The sequence below is a fragment of the Pinus tabuliformis genome, chromosome 6, assembly GCF_031772625.1.
Source record: "Pinus tabuliformis cultivar Carrire ecotype Pingquan chromosome 6, CPIR1, whole genome shotgun sequence".
In the NCBI taxonomy this organism is placed as follows: Eukaryota; Viridiplantae; Streptophyta; class Pinopsida; order Pinales; family Pinaceae; genus Pinus; species Pinus tabuliformis.
The window spans coordinates 21,364,181-21,384,521 of NC_142292.1; the positions used below are offsets into that span (position 1 = coordinate 21,364,181).

General features: G+C 38.3%; 1 protein-coding gene across 1 annotated transcript; it reads right to left on the reverse strand.

Annotated features, from left to right (window-relative positions):
* Window positions 1-743: 743 nt before the first annotated feature.
* LOC149257021 (uncharacterized) lies at window positions 744-1,808 on the reverse strand. Its single transcript, XM_089444795.1, has one exon. The coding sequence runs from the start codon at window positions 1,806-1,808 to the stop codon at window positions 744-746; it is 1,065 nt and encodes a 354-aa protein (XP_089300921.1).
* Between the last annotated feature and the right edge of the window lie 18,533 nt (window positions 1,809-20,341).

Genomic DNA, 20,341 nt, shown 5'->3' on the forward strand with positions numbered 1-20,341 from the left:
GCTAGCAGCATCTTCTGAATATACTCCCAACTAAGCTTGTCAAAGGCTTTAGATAGATCAAGCTTCATAATCATACCAGGTTTCTTTAGGATTTTTAGGGAGTGGAGCACCTCATTAGAAAGGATGATGCCATCCATGATTTGGCGACCTTCGACATAACCCGTTTGTTCCGGAAGGACAAGAAGCGGCAGGAGGGGTTTGAGCCGATTGGCCACTACCTTGGAGATGAGTTTATAAATAACATTACAGAGGGCTATGGGCCTGAATTTGTCAGGCGTATTGGCTTCTTCCCCCTTGGGAACCAGAGCAATGAACGTGGAGTTGAGAGAGGGGAGGAGCCAGTGCATGGAGCGAGATTCTTCCACTAGTTCCCAGACCTCTGCGTGTATTAGTTCCCAGAAATCATGAAAAAAATTTGCAGTAAATCCATCAGGTCCAGGAGCCTTACCATCTTTTAACTGTGCCATTGCTTCCTCTACCTCTTGCTTTGTGACTGGTTGCAGCAAATTTTTGTTGTGTTCTTCTGTGATGAGCTTGGGGATGTGCCTAGTGACCTCTTGTATTGCTGCTATTCTGCTTCTGGTTTGTTCCTTGAGTGCTTCCTGAAAGGAATCCCTTAGCTCTTTTTCCATATCTTCATGCGTTTCTAATTTCTCCCCTTGGTTATTGTTGATGAAGGCAATGTTATTGTGCATTCGCCGTTGAATGGTAGATCGATGAAAGAATTTTGTATTTTTCTCACCTTATTTTAACCATTTTATTCTGGATTTTTGGTGCCAGAGGATTTCCTCTTGAGATCTCCGAGCTTCTAACGCTGTCCATTTGGCTTGCTCCTTGTCTGCCAATTCCTCTATTCTGCCTTCTAGGATGATTGTTTGCTGTATTGTGCTCATTTCCTGTTCCAGTTTTTGCCTGGATTCCGTGATGTTCCCGAATTGAGTTTTATTCCACACCTTCAATACTTGCTTGAGATGTCGGAGTTTCTGTTGAAATATGAACATCTTTGCACCTTCTGGAGGAGAGAATGATTTCCATGCCTCTTGGACCACCTCTTTGAATTTGGGATGACTGGCCCAAAAGGCTTCATATTTAAATGGTCGATTGCTGTGTTTACCAGGTCTCGTCCATTGCAGCATGATTGGCCAATGGTCCGATCCTCCCTGAGGTAGGATGGAAGCGTTAAAGTCTCTGCCCAGGTGGATAGCGTTGTCTGAGATGAGAAAGCGGTCAAGTCGCGAGGCAATATTGTGTACTCCCCTGCGCTTGTTCGTCCATGTGAAGGTGCCATTGGAAGTTTGTATGTCTATAAGCTGATTACTTCGAATGAAGTCTTTGAAACCGGCGCTGTCATCTTCTAGCTTCATGCGCCCGCCTTTTTTTTCTCCCAGATGAGTGATAAGATTGAAGTCGCCTCCACTTATCCACAATGGGAATTGTCTGGTTGAGTTTAGATCTGTTAATGCTTCCAGCACATCTAGCTTGTGGTGCATATCTTGCGGGAAGTATGTATTAGTGAGGAGTCCATGAATGTCCGTTCCAATAAAATGAAAATTAGCTTGAATGAAATGGTGGGTTGCATGAAAGTCTTGTAGCTTCAGGATCTGCGGATTCCATGCAATGGAGAGCCCGCTCGACGCCCGTACTGCGTCCACGGAAACTGATCTACTTCCGCTCCAGGCTTTGCGAAGGATCTTTTCAAGCGCTGTACTAATACTTTTTGTTTCTTGAAGGAATACCACTGCTGGTTTTTCCAACTGTATCATATTCTTCAACATTCTGTGTTTCGAAGCACTGTTGAGCCCACGCATGTTCCAGGAGATAAGCTTCATGGGGAACTTCCCATTTGGACTTTTGAAATTGAAAATTTGGCTCCAAGTTTCTCAAGTAAACCTCCCTCCAATTCAAGTTGGCCTGGGCAAAGGACACACCCATTCAACCCAGTAGATCACTATACAAAGGCAGCTTGACCTCATTCTCTCACGACCAGTTTGCACTCTCTCAAGAAGACATTTTTTGGGCATCCTACCAAAGATAAAAAAATGACAAGGAGGACGAAAAGAAGGATGAATTTGATCTCTTTCTCCCTTTCTCAAGCTCGCACGTGTGGATAGTCTCTCTCTCTCTCTCTCTCCAGAGTTCTCATATTTCTGGGCAGTTTTTGTTGTAGGGTCTGAAATTTCTGGGCAGTTACTGGGGGCTGAAATTTTGGGATTTTTGCAGTTGTAGGATGACCGAAATTCTGGGTCAGATCAAGCATAGCAAAGTGCTAGATCAGGTTGGGAGAGTTGGGTTGGATGGGTTGAGCAGGTTTGACCATAGGTCTAGGTGTGTCTCTTGTTGAACAAAAGAATTTTTCTATTGAAAAGGTTGTTGGGTTTTCCCCTTAGTGGGTTTTCCTAGGGTAAATCTTGTCTTCTCTTTGTGCATTGTGATCTCTACTATTCTACTGTTCTTGTATGGTTGAATTTCTGAAGTATAATTATTGAATGATATATTGGAATAATTTAAAAGAAGATCAACATCAAAAATAATTATCAGTTTTTTAGAAATATTGTGCTAGTCTCTATTGCACTTAGAAAATCAACATGGTATCAGAGCTTTGGTGAAGGAAGGAACATTGAGATCATCTTTGAAGAAACCCTACATTGAGATAACTATTGTCGAAGTCTTTCTTGTTGATTTGCATTGATTTCTTCTTCTATGAAATCTGAGAGCAGTTTGGAAGGAGCCTCAAACTTCAGAGCTTGGAAACTTAGAATTGATCTTATTCTTGCCAAGAACAAGGTTTTGGATATTGTGATAGGGAAGGTTGTAGAACCAAAAAATACTGCAGGAAAGGAGAAGTTTAAGGAGGATGACATCACTGCCATGAGTCTTATTGTGGGCTCCATAAGAGATCATCTAATCCTCTATATTGCAAAGCTTGATACTTCCAAGAAGATGTATGATGCCCTAACTAATATATTTACTATCAAGAATGTTGGTCAAGCCATGACCCTGAAGAATGAGCTTCGTGATGTAAGGATGATGAATGATGACACCGTGGCTTCATATTTTGTAAGGATCTCATAAATAAAGACCAAATTTAAGCAACTAGAGAAACTATTTCTGAGAACGAACTTGTGACTACAACACTCAATGGTATACCTAGATCATGGGATGCATTTGTAGCAAGTATAAATAGCTTGAAGGAAGCTCTCTCATTTGAATAATTATGGACTTCATGTGCTCAAGAAGAATCAAGGCTTGTATCAAGAGACAAAAAGGAAGAAGCTTCTCAAGCATTTTCATCCCGTTTCAAGAACAAAGAAGTTTGACTTTCAACACAAGAAGTCAGGAAGGAGATCACCTCCTTCCCAAAAGAAGAAGGATATGTTAGATTCAATGTTATGGTTGTTAAAAATTTGGACATTATAAAAGAGATTGCTCTGAGATGGCTAATAACAAAAAGAGAAAGGGAAAAAAACACGCTTTTGTAGCCGATGTGGACGATGAAGTTTGAACGTCCAAAGAAGCCTAAAGGTGACAAAGATTTCTTTTACTTTTTTGCTCTAACAGGTTCTATTGCAGATGATGATGATATGTGGTTGGTAGATAATGGTGCTTCAAGACATATGACCAGAGATCATGGAATCTTACTAGCATGATGGAAAAGAGGCTATCCTAAAGGGTAGAGCTTGGAGACAATCACAACTATGCAGTCAAAGGAGTTGGAAAGGCATCCATTGAGCTGGAATCTAGTAACAATGTTCATCTCAACAATGTTCTCTATGTACTAGGTATGAAAATAATCTAGTCTCTATTTCATGTTTAGAGGATAAAGGATATAGAGTAGCTTTTGTGGATGGAAAATAAGTTGTATAGTCCAAGGGCTCTAATATGGATGTGCTAGGGTTATTGGGATTCGTGAAGGAAGATTGTATAGGCTTGTGAGTCAACTAGCTCAAGCCCTAGTGCATGATGAAATCAATCCAAGTGAGCTATGGCATAGAAGATATGGTCACCTTCATTATAGAGCATTACTTGAATTGAATCAAATAGTTTTAGGTGTTCCTGAATTGCAAATAGATCATGAAGGTGTATGTAAAGGTTGTGCTCTTGGAAAGAACATCAAGAAACCATTTCCAAGTAGTGACAATAGATCTAAAGAAGTTTTAGATTTGATTCACTCTGATGTATGTGGTCCAATGCCTGTGAGATCACTTGGAGTTTCATTGTACTATGTGACATTTATTGATGAATTCTCTCGTAAGACATGGATCTATCTCTTGAAGACCAAGGATGAAATCTTCATGAGGTTTCAAGAATTCAAAGCTGAAGTGGAGAACTTGACAGGTAAGAAGATCAAGATTTTGAGATTTGACAATGGAGGAGAGTACACCTCAAAAGAACTTGTTGCTTTCTGTAAGAATGTTGGGATTAAGAGGGAGCTTATTGTTCCCTATAATCCACAACAAAATGGTGTAGCAGAACAAAAGAACAGGTCCATTGAAGAATCTGTCAAGGCTATGATGCATGATCAAGATTTGCCAATGTTCTTATGGGGAGAAGCATCATTGATAGTTGTATATATTCAAAACAAAAGTCCTCATCAAATTCTGAAAGATATGACTCTTGAAGAAGCATTCTCTAAACGAAAGCCAGAGGTTGGACATATGAGAATCTTTGGTTGCCCTGTCTACATCCATGTTCCTAAGGATAAAAGGAATAAGTTTGAACCTTCAGGAAAGAAAGGCATATTTGTTGGTTACAGTGAATCATCAAAGGCCTATAGAATCTATATTCCAAAGTAGCGACAGATTGAGGTTAGTTGGGATGTCACTTTTGATGAGAAAGTTGCATATTGGAAGTCTAAGGAAGTCTCCATGGATTCCTATGATGAAGTGAAGCAGGAGGATTCGAAGGAAGAACATTCAAGTTCTACAAAATATCCTAAGGAGCTAGAAGGACCTTGTAAACCAATGGAACTGGTTGTTGTCCCAGAGATTAGAAAGAGACTAGAATTGCTTAGATCTACATTAGAAGAAGTAGAAGGATATGTAGCTCCTGATAGCTTCGAAGGAAGAACATTCAAGTTCTACAAAATATCCTGAGGAGCTAGAAGGACCTTGTAAACCAGTGGAACTGGTTGCTGTCCCAGAGATCAGAAAGAGACTAGCATGGCTTAGATCTACATTAGAAGAAGTAGAAGGATATGTAGCTCCTAATGGCACATCCAAAGAAATTATGAAACCTAAGAGGTTTTCTAGTTATGCAGCTCTTATGACTAACCATATTGATGCAGAGCCGTCCACTTATGAGGAAGCAGCTTGCAAGCAAGTATGGAAGGAGGCTATGAATGAAGAATACCAATCCATCATGAAGAATGATGTTTGGGAGATTGTGCCAAGGTTAGAAGGGAAGTCAGTGGTGAATTCCAAGTGGACATACAAGATCAAACATGCTAGAGATGGAAGCATTGACAAATACAAGGTGCGATTCGTGGTCAGAGGGTTCTCCTAGAAAGAGGGAGAAGATTATGATGAGGCCTTTGCTCTAGTTTCTAGGTTAAAGAAGGCCTTGCATGGACTCAAGCAAGCTCCAAGAGCTTGGTATGCTCAAATTGGTAGCTATTTGATGAGACTGGGATTTACCAAGATAAATGTCGATCCAAACCTTTATTTTAAGGTTGTGAAGAATGCACCTGCGATCTTATTACTATATGTGTTAAAATTATGCAACTACGGTCAAATTCCACTTTGGACAACTCATATGATGAAGATAATAATTGAAATAGATTCCTCTTTTTGAGAGGACCAAAATCGACCTAAAGATCACCTTATTTGGACAAGCAGAAGTTGGTTTTTGAATTTATTTATTTACTCATGTATATTGGATTAGGTCGGCCCTAAGCACATGTACAATTAGATAGGTCGGCCTCAACATCAAGTGGACCCTCATGGAAGCCTATATATAGAAGATACCTCAAGCTCATTTGGACACAATCATCAAGCACTCTCTTCTCTCTTCTATTTTTTGGTTCGCACAGGTCTAACAGAGGAAAGCTCGTGCAAAGGGTCTGAAACTACAGGGTCGAAGCTCACACGTGTCTAGGGTTTTTTGAGTCTTGGACGCATGCTTGTAACTAAGGATTTTCATCCTTGGACACTGGAAATGTATGGTCCTAAGAGCATCCAGGAAGTCTTGGACGCTCGCACACAATGTCTAAGGGAGCGTCTGGGAGGCTAGGGCTTCCACAGTTCAGTTTGGTCGCCAGACGCTCGCATCCAGTTCTCAAAGAGCGTGTTGAGTCTCAAAATTGTCTTCCATCTTCATCCATATTTCCATAATTCCATAACCATTTACCTCTCATTTCATAACTATCTAGCCTAAAACCATACATCAAGTAATCATCTTCATGATCATACAGGTTAGAATAATCATTTTCCAAAGTTATTTATTTTATGTATTTTAAGTAAATTTATGATTAAAAACTAGGAAATTAACATGGTTTCATATATCTATATATGTGTTATGAGTTTTGTGACATGTGTAGGCGTATTTGGAGATTCTAGAAGGGTCTCATTTGTCCTCCCAAGCACAAATTCGAATTTCAACTCAAGAGGTGGACCATATTCCAGGGAGAAAGATCATGGAGATCTTTACAAGTCATAGGGTTTGTATCTAATATTTACGGATAAGATGAGACAAGTATGGATCTATTAGATATTTAAGGGATTTTCATTTATTGAGCAGATAACCCTAACTCATGTATAAATAAGAGGTGCATCCTTCAAAGGAAGCCAACAATTATCAGTTATTTATTAGCATCAAATTTATGATTGTTCATTCAGCATGAATAATATCATTTTCTCCAAAATTATGAGTTATGAGTGTTGTTTGATTCTTAAGGAGTGATAGCTGTTCATGTGCGGTCGTTGAGGAATGGAAGGATCCCCATCAACCACAATATGCATACAATTGTAACATAGTTTGATTTTTGTTATTTCCTTGCTACAAGTATGATTTATTTTCTGCAAGTATGATTTACTTTCCTAAATTTGATTTGATTGTCATTAAATTGCTTGCTTACTAGTTATCCTAGTTTTCTTGCTTGACAACTAAATCACTAGTTGTTATTTACTGTTGAAATTTCTAAGTATTGCACATTAGGAATTTTATCTTTATTCTTTGGTTTATTTCGCCTATTTTTTTAATTACTAACAACTTATTTAACCATATAAACACTGAAATAAACACAATACAGTCTCAACCATATACATATAAACAACTGAAAGAAATAGACAAACACACAAGTGACATCGTTATTTTTTGACAATCGTCCCCAGAAAAACCCAACTTGGGAAAATCGGTGCAACAATTGTGAGGGATATTTTATTATGCAGTCTTTCTAAGTACAATTGGGTGCCAAACGGGCTCACTTGATAGAGAAAATAATCTGGAAGTAATACCTCTCTATTCGGAAGCAGATATTTAGAAAGTCTGCCCCACGAAACCCTCTCCAACACAAATATGAAGCTCAGCGTCAACCCTCCTGGCCTCTGTGTTAGCCCTCCTGGCATCTGCATCAGCCCAGATTTCTCAGTTTCCAGTATTTTATTTTCTCAATTTCCAGTATTTTATTTTCCGCAATCTTTTTATGGTGAAAATTTCAACTGTAATTTTATTCGTTATTTGCCGTAGTAAATAAACTTTAGAATTAATTTCTGAGTTAGAAGAATAATCTCTAGTAGCTGCAATAGATAAAAATTTCACATGGTAGAGACCTAAAAGAATTCTAGGGTTTGAAGGAAACCATAGGCAACTTGATTATTAAAACTAGGGTTTGAGAGAAACCCTGGTTTATGGAAAAGACATGAGATATAACATGCTCAAAGGAGGCTCAAGCACTTGAGAGAGATTGATGAAGCCCTAGATGGGATAATCCCTGGTAGGCCTGGTTGGTTGATTAAGGGTAACATTGTTATGCAGACAATGGATGGTGATGGCTAGTTCTAAAGGGAGAGGATAATCTCTCATTAGATAAGTATTTCTTGACTTATGATGCCTCTTACTTTTGTTTAGACTTATGGATTTGATTATTATGTTTATTGTTTGTACTTCCTGCATATGTATTTGAGTTTATGGATGCTTCTAACCTCCTTGATGAGATGTGATAGGTGAATCCTTCTTAAGGATCATTTGACATGCAGGAAGGATGGCTAGAGCTGGAAATGGTAAAGAGGCACTATATGAAAAGATGACAAAGTACTTCAAGATGCCTATGTTTAATGAAAAGGTGCACAGGTATTTGAATACCACAAGGTATGCATGGTATGTTGTATTTCAATAGTAACATTGATGGCTAGGTAAGCCTTAGGGTATGATGAGAATGTCTCTTTAATGGCTCATACATGCATATGAAAGCGACTTGGATGTTTGTCTCCTATGATGAATTGATGCACTCGGTGTTGAACATTTTGATCTTCTTAAAGTCTATGACGCTATCTAATGTTGATACATTGATATACTTGATGTTTGGCTAACATCTATCTGTTGGATATCTTGATCCTATAAAGAAGGCTAGCACCTTGACTCTAGAAGATGATTCTCTTGATACTTGTTGTGCATAAGACATGATGGATTTCACATAGAAGGTTATCTCATTAATTCTTATACATGATACTATTGATAATTCTTGTGATAAGCATGTTGAAAGCTAATGGAAAGAGAGATTGTCACTCTTGTTGTTTTGGTAAAGTTTTATTGAATGACCTAACTTGATCCTACTTGTTATCACTCCTCCGGATCTCCAACGCTGAGGAAGAGTCCAGCTGAGGTAACCACAAACCAATCTTTTGACTTGGTAGCTAGCCCTACCAAGCCAGAGAGGGCTCTCTCCAAAGAATCACAGCCAAGAGGGCTGGATGAATTAGGGTTTTAGGCTAGGTATGATGTGCAGAGGGTTTGATTTGATTTGGTGGGGTTATTGCTGGATGAGTGTATTAGGTCAAAGAGCTAGGTCAGGGCAAATCAGATATGATTGCAGACATTCAAAGGGGCAAGGTAGGCAAGAGGCTTAGAACTTAAAAGGTGATTTGATGAGATGGTTTAAGACTGATGAGGAGTTAGGAAGAGCATATGAGATGTATTCTTCCTAAACTGAGGAGAAATGGACAAATTATGATAACTTTCCCAAAGCAGAGCATGAGCAAGCATGTATTCTGCCTATCAACTTGAAAATTACCATATAACAGAAATGAAATGGTTTATGAGCTTAAAAAACCTTCATACAAATTATAACAAAGAAGAAACAATGCTAAACATTCGTACCACATGTATCCCAAAGAAATAGCTGCAACTCATTTATTAATACTGGCCAAAATATGATACAATAGTGTCTCTGATCACTAGTACAACATCCAACTGAGTCCAACCTCTGAAAAGAGTGAAGAAAGGGAAGATACATAAAAAAAAACTCCTCCCAATCTCAGGGTTCGAATCCATGAGACAAGGAGCAGTTCCACCAAAATCTGAACTGACAGCTAGAGTGTAGGGTGGTTAAAGTGACTCATCCCTAATTACATTGAAACTGATTCATTTGACTTGATGAAGACTATTAACCTAATGTATTTACCCCTAGGTAATAGTAAAAGACATAATTACATTTACCATATCAATTACATCAGTAAAAAGTTGATTCCCAAGGATGAAATGAAAACTGGAGAAAAACAGTGAAAAAATTAGGGAAATTGTCCTATGCGCAGCGCCATATTCCAGCTGAGTTTTGAAGGAGTTGCTGATGTCAAAATTGAGCTTAGGATAGCTCATTGGAAATATTATCCTGTCTACTTTCCAAAAATTTACTTGGTTCCAAAAAATGATAATATTTGGTCCTTCAAAAAGTCAATCTCCCAATACTGCTTCTGTGCGCAATGCCTCGTTGAAAAAGAGGGAAGAAAGGTGATTTTTGAGGTGTTTTGGCGATTTCTCCCTGTCAAATTGCCAAATTTTGATGTGCCAATAGTCAAAATTGTATGTTCACTGCCTTATGAATCAAATGGTGGTCTTGGTTTTGCATTTGGAGGCCTCTAGAAGATGCGGAGCGCCTAGGGCGCTGCACATAAGACAGTGCAACTGTGCCAAAAACTGTCCAAGTTGCACAAAAAACCCAAAAATTTAAAAAATGCTTAGAAACTTGTCAAAATTTGTACATGAGCTGCTGATGAAGTATGTAAAGCATGGAAAGAGGCCTCAACAAGGATATCAAGTTTTATCTTCTCCTCTTGCATATTTAGGGTTTCAAGGTTTGATTTCACTATCTTGAGTTTTGACCTTGCTATTTGGCTTCTTCGGCAATAATACTTTTCCATCCTCCTCTGTATGTCATTGTCTCTTTTAGCCTTGTCTAGGAGCTTCTCAAGATGGTTTTTAACCCTCTCAAGCCAATGCTCCCTATTTTCATTGATCATTATGGCAAATTGCTCATTTAAGGTAAGCTCATTGGCTAGTTCAGCTTCTTTCTGTTTCTCTAGTTCTAATGCTCTCTTTAGGCCTTTGGTTCTTGGCCTTTTTCTTGACACTTGTTCTTCCAACTCATCAGGATCACCATATTTTCCATATGCTTCATCAAGTAAGGCCTTAGCCTTGGTATATTCTCTTTTGGCTTTGAGAAGGTCCACTTCCATGATTCGTTGTTTTGTTTTCAATTGTTGGTTTTCCTGCTCAAGAAATGAAATGACATATTTAGCTCTATCCAAATGAGTTTGTAATTTTTTGATTTGGGCCTCTTTTCCTTTGATGATCAAGCTTGTGTTTTCATGATCATCATGCTGATCCAAGTCAACAAGGTCAAATTCTGTTTCTGTCTCATGTAAGTCCTCATCCTCTGGCCTGATTTCCTCATGAACAACTGTCTCTGTGATCTTTTGCTTGCCCTTCTGTACCTTCTTTGTTGATGAAGAAGGCAGGGCCCCTCCCACAATCTGTGGGGCAAACACCTGCCTATGACCTCTCTGATAAGTACATGATAATGTGCCCAAATTTGTCCTCTTAGGCTTGATGACCTCAACTCTGCTAGGTGACCTTGTATGATCATACAATGGTGATGATGATGGTGAAATAGGCTGAGATGATGGAGGGATAGATGTAGTGGGCTGAGATGGAGGGGGTATGTCTTCAGCTTGATGATCAGTGGGATGAGATGAAGAAGGCATATCTTCAGCATGTGGAGCAGTGAAAATATTATTGGCAATGAAAGTGTCCCATGAGATGTTCAACTGATTAAGGTGATGGAGGACAATGATCTTGATCAGAAAGTGATGAAAGAGGCTGTTCATTTGCTAATCATACCATTTTCTCAATGCTCCTGAACAAATAATAAGGAATATTGAGCATTCTGACTCTTATGAAGTGCATGAGCAATCTGATATGGTATGTGTAGAGTCTGGAAAATATGCCTTCACAAGTGAAGTACTTCATGATGATTTTCATCATGGGAGCATATGTATCAAGAAGGTGACTTAAAGGTAAGAATTTCTTTCTCTCATTCCTATACCAAGGCTTCAAGTAAGGCTGATAATATTGATCTAGGTTTTGAGCTCTAAACCACTTTTCACCCACATTAGGTATTCCAGTAGCAACAACAATAATGGCTGAGGATATGGTGAAGGTTACACCAGCAAGGGTCACTTGATTGTCCTTAAGATTTGAAATGAAAACTCTAGTCAAAACAGGATGGCTTTGAACTCTTTGTACCATTTCACAAAAATAAAAGCATCCCATATGCTTGAAACAAGTGACTATCATGGGTGAGGCCATTAGTTCTCTGGTGTTGGTAGGCTCAAACCTCAATATTCTTCCTCCTTTGTGTGGTCTTCTTTCTTCTGTGTCTTCCTCTTCTGTAAAATCTCTATCTTCTTCCTCCATGATGTGTTTTTGTTCTTTTTGCTTGAAACCCTAGGGATTAGGAAATGGGAGTGGGAGTGGGAATGGGGTAGGAAAAATTTAGGGAGTGGGGGAAGGGATTAGGGAACTTAGGGAGGTGATAGGGGATTGAAATATTTATGGGATTTAGGAATTGGTATTTTATTATAGGTATGCAGTATGGCTGCCTAAGAATTTGCTGCTTAGGACTTAGGCTTTAAGGGAGAATACACTTGGGATAGGGATTTAGCAATACAGGGGTAGGAATAGGGGAGCATATGTATCAAGAAGGTGACTGAAAGGGAATAATTTCTTTCTCTCATTCCTGTACCGAGGCTTCAAGTATGGATGATAATACTGATCATCTAGGTTTTGAGCTTTAAACCACTTTTCACCCACATTAGGTATTCCAGTAGCAGCAACAATAATGGCTGAGGATATGGTGAAGGTTACACCAACAAGGGTCACTTGATTGTCCTTAAGATTTGAAATGAAAACTCTAGTCAAAACAGGATGGCTTTGAACTCTTTGTACCATTTCACAAAAATCAAAGCATCCCATATGCTTGAAACAAGTGACTGTCATGGGTGAGGCCATTAGTTCTCTAGTGTTGGTAGGCTCAAACCTCAATATTCTTCCTCCTTTGTGTGGTCTTCTTTCTTCTATCTTCTTCTTATGTAAAATCTCTATCTTCTTCCTCCATGATGTGTTTTTGTTCTTTTTGCTTGAAACCCTAGGGATTAGGAAATGGGAGTGGGAATGGGGTAGGAAAAATTTAGGGAGTGGGGGAAGGGATTAGGGAACTTAGGGAGGTGATAGGGGATTGAAATATTTATGGGATTTAGGAATTGGTATTTTATTACAGGTATGCAGTATGGCTGCCTAGGAATTTGCTACCTAAGACTTAGGGTTTAAGGGAGAATACACTTGGGATAGGGATTTAGCAATACAGGGGTAGGGATAGGGTTTACTATGATGTGGGAAGGATAATAGGGTCTTAGAAACAATTTTGGAGGTGTAGGAATGAAACTATTTGCAAGTCTTAAGAATTCCAAATTTCACACAAGAAACTTCATAGCATGAATTGATGACTTGTGAAATGTAAGGAGGGATGGACATGGCTTCACTTACTTGCTAGGAGGTTAAGAAATCATGTGTTGAAGGTTTGGAACACCTGCATGAAGTTTGATAGCTTATAAACGAAGTTTGACAGGTGCATAGCGCCTTTGATGCGTGCGCAACGCTTGTTTGCTCTATGTGCAATGCCTTTGGTGCGTGTGCAGCGCCTGACTGCTCTTTGCATAGCACCTTTGGTGCGTGCGCAACTCCTAACTTTGTTTTGCTGATTTCACCCAAGATCGTGAGGAATGCTCTCTTGGGGTTTGCTCAAGAAATGATAGGAAGCAAATGAAGTTGAGTTAGATGCTAGGAAGGCCTTTATACTTGAATGAAATTGAATTTTCAACTTTAAAACCCACTTTCTAATGTTTCAATTCACCTTTTAGAAAACTTTGCTAATTACCCTTTACACTGTGATTTTCTTCTTTGTAGATGGCTAATGCTGGAGTTTGGCACTCTTCACATTTGAATTTGCTTGGATGAAGTTGGCACATAGATTTTGAGTTGATAGCTTAGGAATAGTAACTTATTACATATAATGAACATAAAATTACATAAATTAAAAAAAATATTACATCTCTATTTTTTGGAATAAAATTACAATCTGAAATAGAACTGATACTTGGAATGAAAATTAGAACTTGGGCAAGCATAGTTACATGTTTGCAAATCCTCTTTAAATGAAAAAGGGATATTATTTTGCTCACTCTCATACTTTTTTGCTGGCTTTATGCAGTGAAATGGTGTATTATTGAACCTTGGAAAAATAAAACCTAGAGACCTAATGAAAACCTTGAGTGAACAGACTTCATGGTGACTTAACCGACATAAAGACATGATGAAATGAGCTTCTGATTGATGTATGCTTGGTAAGACATGAAGGTGGCCAGCAAGTGTTGATTTTTTGAGGGAGAGTGAGGCTTTTGACTAGGGCTACCATTAGTGAATAAATTTTTGCATGAGGAACTAGGTGGAATGACCAAAAATTTCAGAATGGGACCCTAATATGATATAAAAAGAGGATTTTTGATCATTGATGGCAACATGCAAATACTAACTTTAACACTACTGATCATGATAAGCATGGTAACCTTGATGTTAGAGGTATAACTATGAGATTGATATTCTAGATCTCTTATTACCTGTGGTCATGTCTTGATGGCATATGGTTAAACTGAATGCCCTAACTTGATAGAGTGACTTGATAGAAAAGTGTTATTATGTTGATGATATGATGTCACATCTGTCTGTTGCCCTAATCATTCAAGTCTAACTCTTGATCGAATATTGATGATGTGATGTTGATGACCATGATCTAGCAGATATGTTGTTACATGACTCTAGTAGAGACAAGTTGATGACATGAATGAAGTAGATTCTTAGCCAGAGGGAGAATCTCTTCTCAAGATTCTTACTCATATCACTATTTGTAATCTGTATTGATGAATGATGATTTATGTGCATCTGACATTATTGAACTGCAACAAAGTCTCAGATCTGAAGCTTGTACAAAAATTAGGGTTTTTTGTTCCGGACGCAGGCACAGAATTGGGAGATTTCGTCCTTGGACGCATGCATGCTAAGGACAAGGTAGCGTCCAGAAAGCTAAATACGCTCTCATACTGACTTGAAGGGAGCATCTAGGGGTTTGACTATAGTTGATCATCATCTGAGATTTTTTGACGCTGTCTGAACTCTGAATTTAGGTGTCTCTGACATATTCTGCCATTGTAAATTGATTTCTGAATCTATTGGGTTAAATTGCCAATCACAGACAAAAAGGAAATGAAATATTGCGCGTGAAATCAGATGTTCACCTGAGAGATGTCAATTCTACAAGATGTGTTGCAGATATCAGTAAGATTTGAAAGCAGGAAAAGCTTCAACCTTTGGCATAATATGAACATGAAGACTGAACTTGTGTTTGCAGATGACCGAGACATACATATAGATATGTCATTATGTTTGAGGTGTGTGCTACAAGAGTTTGGCATGATTTGGATGATTGATATAGATGAACTATGTTTGGAGCTTTGACATGATACTTGACAATGACTTAGAACTTTGAATCACAAAACCTTCTCTGATAGGCTGCTGACCAGGAAGACCTTGAGTAACTATTTCAAACCAACTTTTGGCTGAGGCTTAGCCTCCCCAACCTGAGAGGGCTCTCTCACTAGGTTAAGCATTTTAGTAAAAGATTAGATGTATAACTCTATGAAACAAGTAAAGGAGTATGAATGGTTGAACACAATCAATAAACATCCATTGGGCTTATGGAGTCAGAAAATGTTTAGTATGACAACAATATTAGCTTAACATGGAAGTCAGGGCATCAAGAGTTCAATATATTAGTAACACATAAGAACATGTAGGAAACACAATCTACAAATGCATGAATGAAGTTAGAGCATTGCCATTGAGTTCTAAGTAACATACATTCATACCACTGCAAATGAGGAAATGAGGACAACCATAAGACAATCAGGCATTGAACTCTCTTCCGAATCCTTAGTAGTAAAGCCAAACTCTGTATTACATAAAAACATAGTCTTCCACAATGACACAATATGACTGTTTTTCTCCAAAATTTCCAACCCTTGGTGCATTACAACTCTTGCCATATATATAGTTTCCTTACAAGCTTTAATTCCTTCCTCCAGCAAGAGGGGAATTCGAATTTCTCTAGACCTGACACCTATTGAACTTTAAACAAACTATTAATTACAACTGACTATAAACTAACATTAGAGACCTAATTTGACTAGGAGTGTAACTCCTTATTTATCTTGGCAACAAATTTAGCTATGAAAACAAACTCGTTCTTTGAAATTTGTCCCTCTTCATCTTTGGCTTGAGTGATGACTTTAAACTTCATGCTGGCCTTTGATTGCTTGTCTTTTAACTGTCCCTGGATACTAGGGAAACTGCCCTTGTTTTTCTGCTTTGGTCTCCAAAATGGTTCCTCGAATTTTGCTAACCATTTTGTCCCTTTTAATTACATGTGATGCCTTGAATTAGTCCAAAGGTCCTGCTCATATACTCGTGCTAAGACAAAACCCCTTAGAAGCTAGTTGAAGCATGACAACTGTCTGAGTTGCAAAATGACTGCTGTTTTCGTAGCTTAGAGTTTGGAGATATTAAATGCCTCTCATTCTTTGAATTTTCCTTTGCCTAGTATTGAAAACTTCTGAGGTGGCCCTTTTGTATCTTCCGCAACAACATTCTTTCATAATGGTTCCCTCCTTTCATTTCAAAATTGATTCAAAAAACAAAACTGGCAACTTTAGCAGTTTCGTAGCGCATTACAAAACTGCTGTGCATTATATGTCATTTTTAGCAGTTTTGTAGCGCGCTACGAAACCGCTGTGTGATTCAAGAACACAGTTTTTTGTCATTTTTTGGGATTTTTTGATGGCTTATCCACATGCTATGAGCTAATAATATGACATTATCTCTCCAAAATAACCTTCAATCTTCAAAAAGTAGACTTCACATCAAAATTCTCTTAAAATTGCTTCACTTATTGTCTACTTCATTTATGTTGAGGCTGTTCTTCTAGTTCATTCAGTTGAATCTTCAAATATTTGATCTGTCTTTTCATCATTCGCATTCCAGTTCTCAAATTTTCATTTACCCTTCTGATATATCTTGCCTCTTTTATTGCAGGGACCGTCCAAGTGAAATATTGAGCATGACAGGTAACTACTTCAGGTATTGAAACTGTTTTATCTTCCCACAGAGCCTCCATTCTGTTGAAATTGGCTTCCTTAACTGCATGTTTCCTTGCTTTTTTTCTAAGTTTGGCAATCTCAAGATTGGCAAGCTTCAATTTCTTTTTTTACCTCTTCAAAACCACATTCCTCATGTTGAGTGATAACTGCCTTACCTCTGTAATCTTTGTGTAGTTGTGATGATGTTTCTGATGGAACCACATGTTCTTCATGTAATTCTGCTACCTCCCCTATCTCACTTGCTTCTAGCTATGCCTCTTGTATCCTTCTTGAATGCCTTGTCACAGGTCTTCTTTGCTTGAACACAAACTCTGAGACCTAGTCATCAAATTGAAGCTTTTTGGAAGATTTAACTCTTTTGGTTTTGTTCTTGCTGGTTTCAAGTAGCTCTGCTTGGACCAGAGGAGTCTCTTCTATGTCGATGGCCTAGAGGAGATAGTTAAAACTTCCCTTTGAAGCTGGGTTTTCATCAGCAATCACAATCTTCCCCTTTTTCTTGGCCAATTGACTTCTTATTACTCTTCTTTGGACAATTTTATCAGCAAATTGCTCTTGTACCACCTCATTGATCTGAACCTTCTTCCTCTGTGACTGTTGGGGTGTGTCTTGAACTACTAGTGGTGTCATAGGCTCCTTCACCTGCTTTCTGGCTTTCAATTTCACAAATCTTCTTGATCTTGTTTCCTCCTGATGACTTACTGCTGGTGAAGAAATCTCCTTAGCCTTAGGGCTAAGTCCTGTTTCAGTTTTAAAGCCTGTCATAAATAAGAAAGCAGACCATTCTCTTCCAATCTTCTGAAGCTCATGTAAAACAATCAACTTGATCAACCCATGATGGAATAAGGAGGTTTCACAAGCTTCTTTCTTCAATTGAACCTTATCAGACATTTTTCCTAAGCTACGAAACAGATAAAAAGGTAAATCAAGAGATATCTTTCCAGTGAAATGTAAGAGAAGCTTAAAATGGTAAGAGTACACCTTATGGTATCTCCCTTCACAGGTAAAATATCTTTGGATGCATGACAACAAGTTGGCATATGAATCTTTTACATAGCTTCTGGGCACTGATTTGGTTAAGTCCGAGCCTATGAATTCTGGCTTCAGAAATTCTTGGCAGGGTGCCATTTCAAATTTGAAGTTCTTGAACCATCTCTCCTGGCCTCTAGGAATCTCTGTGACTGTAGATATAACCTCAGGAGAAACTGGTATTTCTAGCACTCCAACCCTTGAATTCAAACCGGTGAAATTGAAGGCAAAGTCCTTGGTTACTTGAATGTGACCACCCTGAAGTTTTTCACAGAATCTCCAGCAGCCCACCTGTTTGAATGCATGTTCAACCTCTCTGTTCCTCGTGAGAACATCTAAGCCTTCAGGCTCAGCTCTAAGACACTGGCCTGATCTATGATTTTTCCTTTCTTCAGACATTTCTGTGAGACACCTACAAGGAGACTTGAAATAACCTGCACTGTCTTAGTTTGGAAACTGCCTCGCTTGAGCTTGAAACAAAGAACTTCCTCGCTTGAGCTTTCAAAGAATTCTGGTGAATGCTGTCCCTGAGCATGCCAATTGTCTTCTTATGCATGAAAGAACACGGAAAAGACTAAGACCAACTCACCTTACCTTACCTTTTTGAAATTTTAAAAGAGCGCGTACAAGACCCCTAACGAATCTAATGATGAGAATGAATGGCTGCATGTGATAAGCAAGGTTCATGGACTAACACATGGTGATGAAACATTAACTGATTTTTATGGATTAGACATCTAGATAAGATCTGACACGAATCCCCATTTTTGTAGCGCAACCAGTGCAAATTCTGGGTTTTGCACTACGAAATCTCCTAGTTACGAATCCCTATTTTCGTAGTGCACATAGTGTATTTTTTATGAGTTTGCGCTACGAAAACTCCTAGTTGAATTTGCAGTGCATGCCAACTTTAAAACAATCTTAACACATGACACCTATGAACCAATGTGGGACTAATGATAGTTAAAACAAGATTGTTGACCTTATTTGACAATGGAAACAAGACTCTATCCTATGTTTTAGACTCAAACAAAAAAATAGAAATGACTTGACCAAGACTGACTTACAACTTTGAAACCATACAAGTTGTCCAAATTTTTTTTTTAGTGATAGCACTCTCTACGATAACAAATTTGAATTTGACCTGATGACTAATGATTTGATTTTGACGATTGTTGATTTGCCTTGATGTCAATGCTATGTGGGCATAGTGATCTTCAATGACTTATGTGGGTATTCGGAAAAATGGTTTTGTATTGGCCTCCTTGTTCCTAGCACAATGGCTGAAGTACTGATAGTTGTGATTCAATATGAAGAGGGAACTTGCATGACTTATCCTTGGTTCATGCATTTACCTCTAGTGACAAAAATAACTTGTATTATGATTATGAGAATGACTTGATGAAGTTTTGGATTGATATTGCATGATAAATCACAGAATTGTTGGCATGCTAATATATGGAGTTAAGAATTGATATGATCTCTACCTGTCACCTGGTTGAAAGAATTGAGACTGTGATATTGATGACTTTGATATTAGTTTTGATCTGGCTTCTAAACGTTGATGAGTTGACTTTGTTGATGTGATGGTATAACATTGATTTATGTAAGGCTGATTATGTTGGCTTAGTAAGGCATTATGCTTGCAGAGAGCATTGCATGAAGCAAGCTCCCTGATCCAGATATGTCCATATTTGACAGTTATCTGATGAAGTCAAGATGATGAGTTCCAAGGTATGACTTTGATTTTGATTATGGTTTTGGTTTTACATATTGATGGTCTACTCTTGACAAGTGATGAGCCTCTGATGAACTAAGTAAGAGGGAGATGGCTTCTGAAGCTCAAAATGATATATCATGGCATGATGAACCAATTTCTGAAATTTGGGAAAGAAACTCTATATTGCAAGGCTGTTGAAAAATGTTTTTGGGTAATGGAAATGCAAATCCTTGGATACTCCGATTGAATTACAAGATCATAAACTTGACTTGGCAACTAATAGTTGATTGAAGCATTGATGTTTCATCTTTGAACATCTATTCGTGTATATGTATATATTCCCCTGGAAAAATTGTAATTTTATTCATAAAGAGAAAAATTACATGTTGTAGATGCTAATGAGCATATGCAGTAATAGTAGGTCCTGATTTCTTAGAATCCATAAAAGACTAATCTATTATTTCCTACCTTTCTTCTTTTCCACTTTTCGCCAACCAGTAGTGTTGGGAGTGGAAGTTACAATAGACATTTGATTCATATTGGTATTATTTTGATATTCTTTCTTAGAATCTGATCCCTTTGATCCATGATTTCGTTTGCTGCCACTTACTTCTTTTCCTGTTGTGTGTTGCTCAATCTGTTGTGAAGGGTTGTTTGGCCTTTGAGTTAATGCGGAGCTGAACTCTGTCTTGTCATTTTGTGGGCTGATCTGTTCAATCTGCACATTATTGTCTGCATTGTTTTCTGTTGTTTCTTCTTCTTCTACTGTTTCTTCTCGTGGTTCAATGCGTTGCCAACCTTTTGGTTTTTGAGATTGCTTCTTATTTCTTTTGGGGTC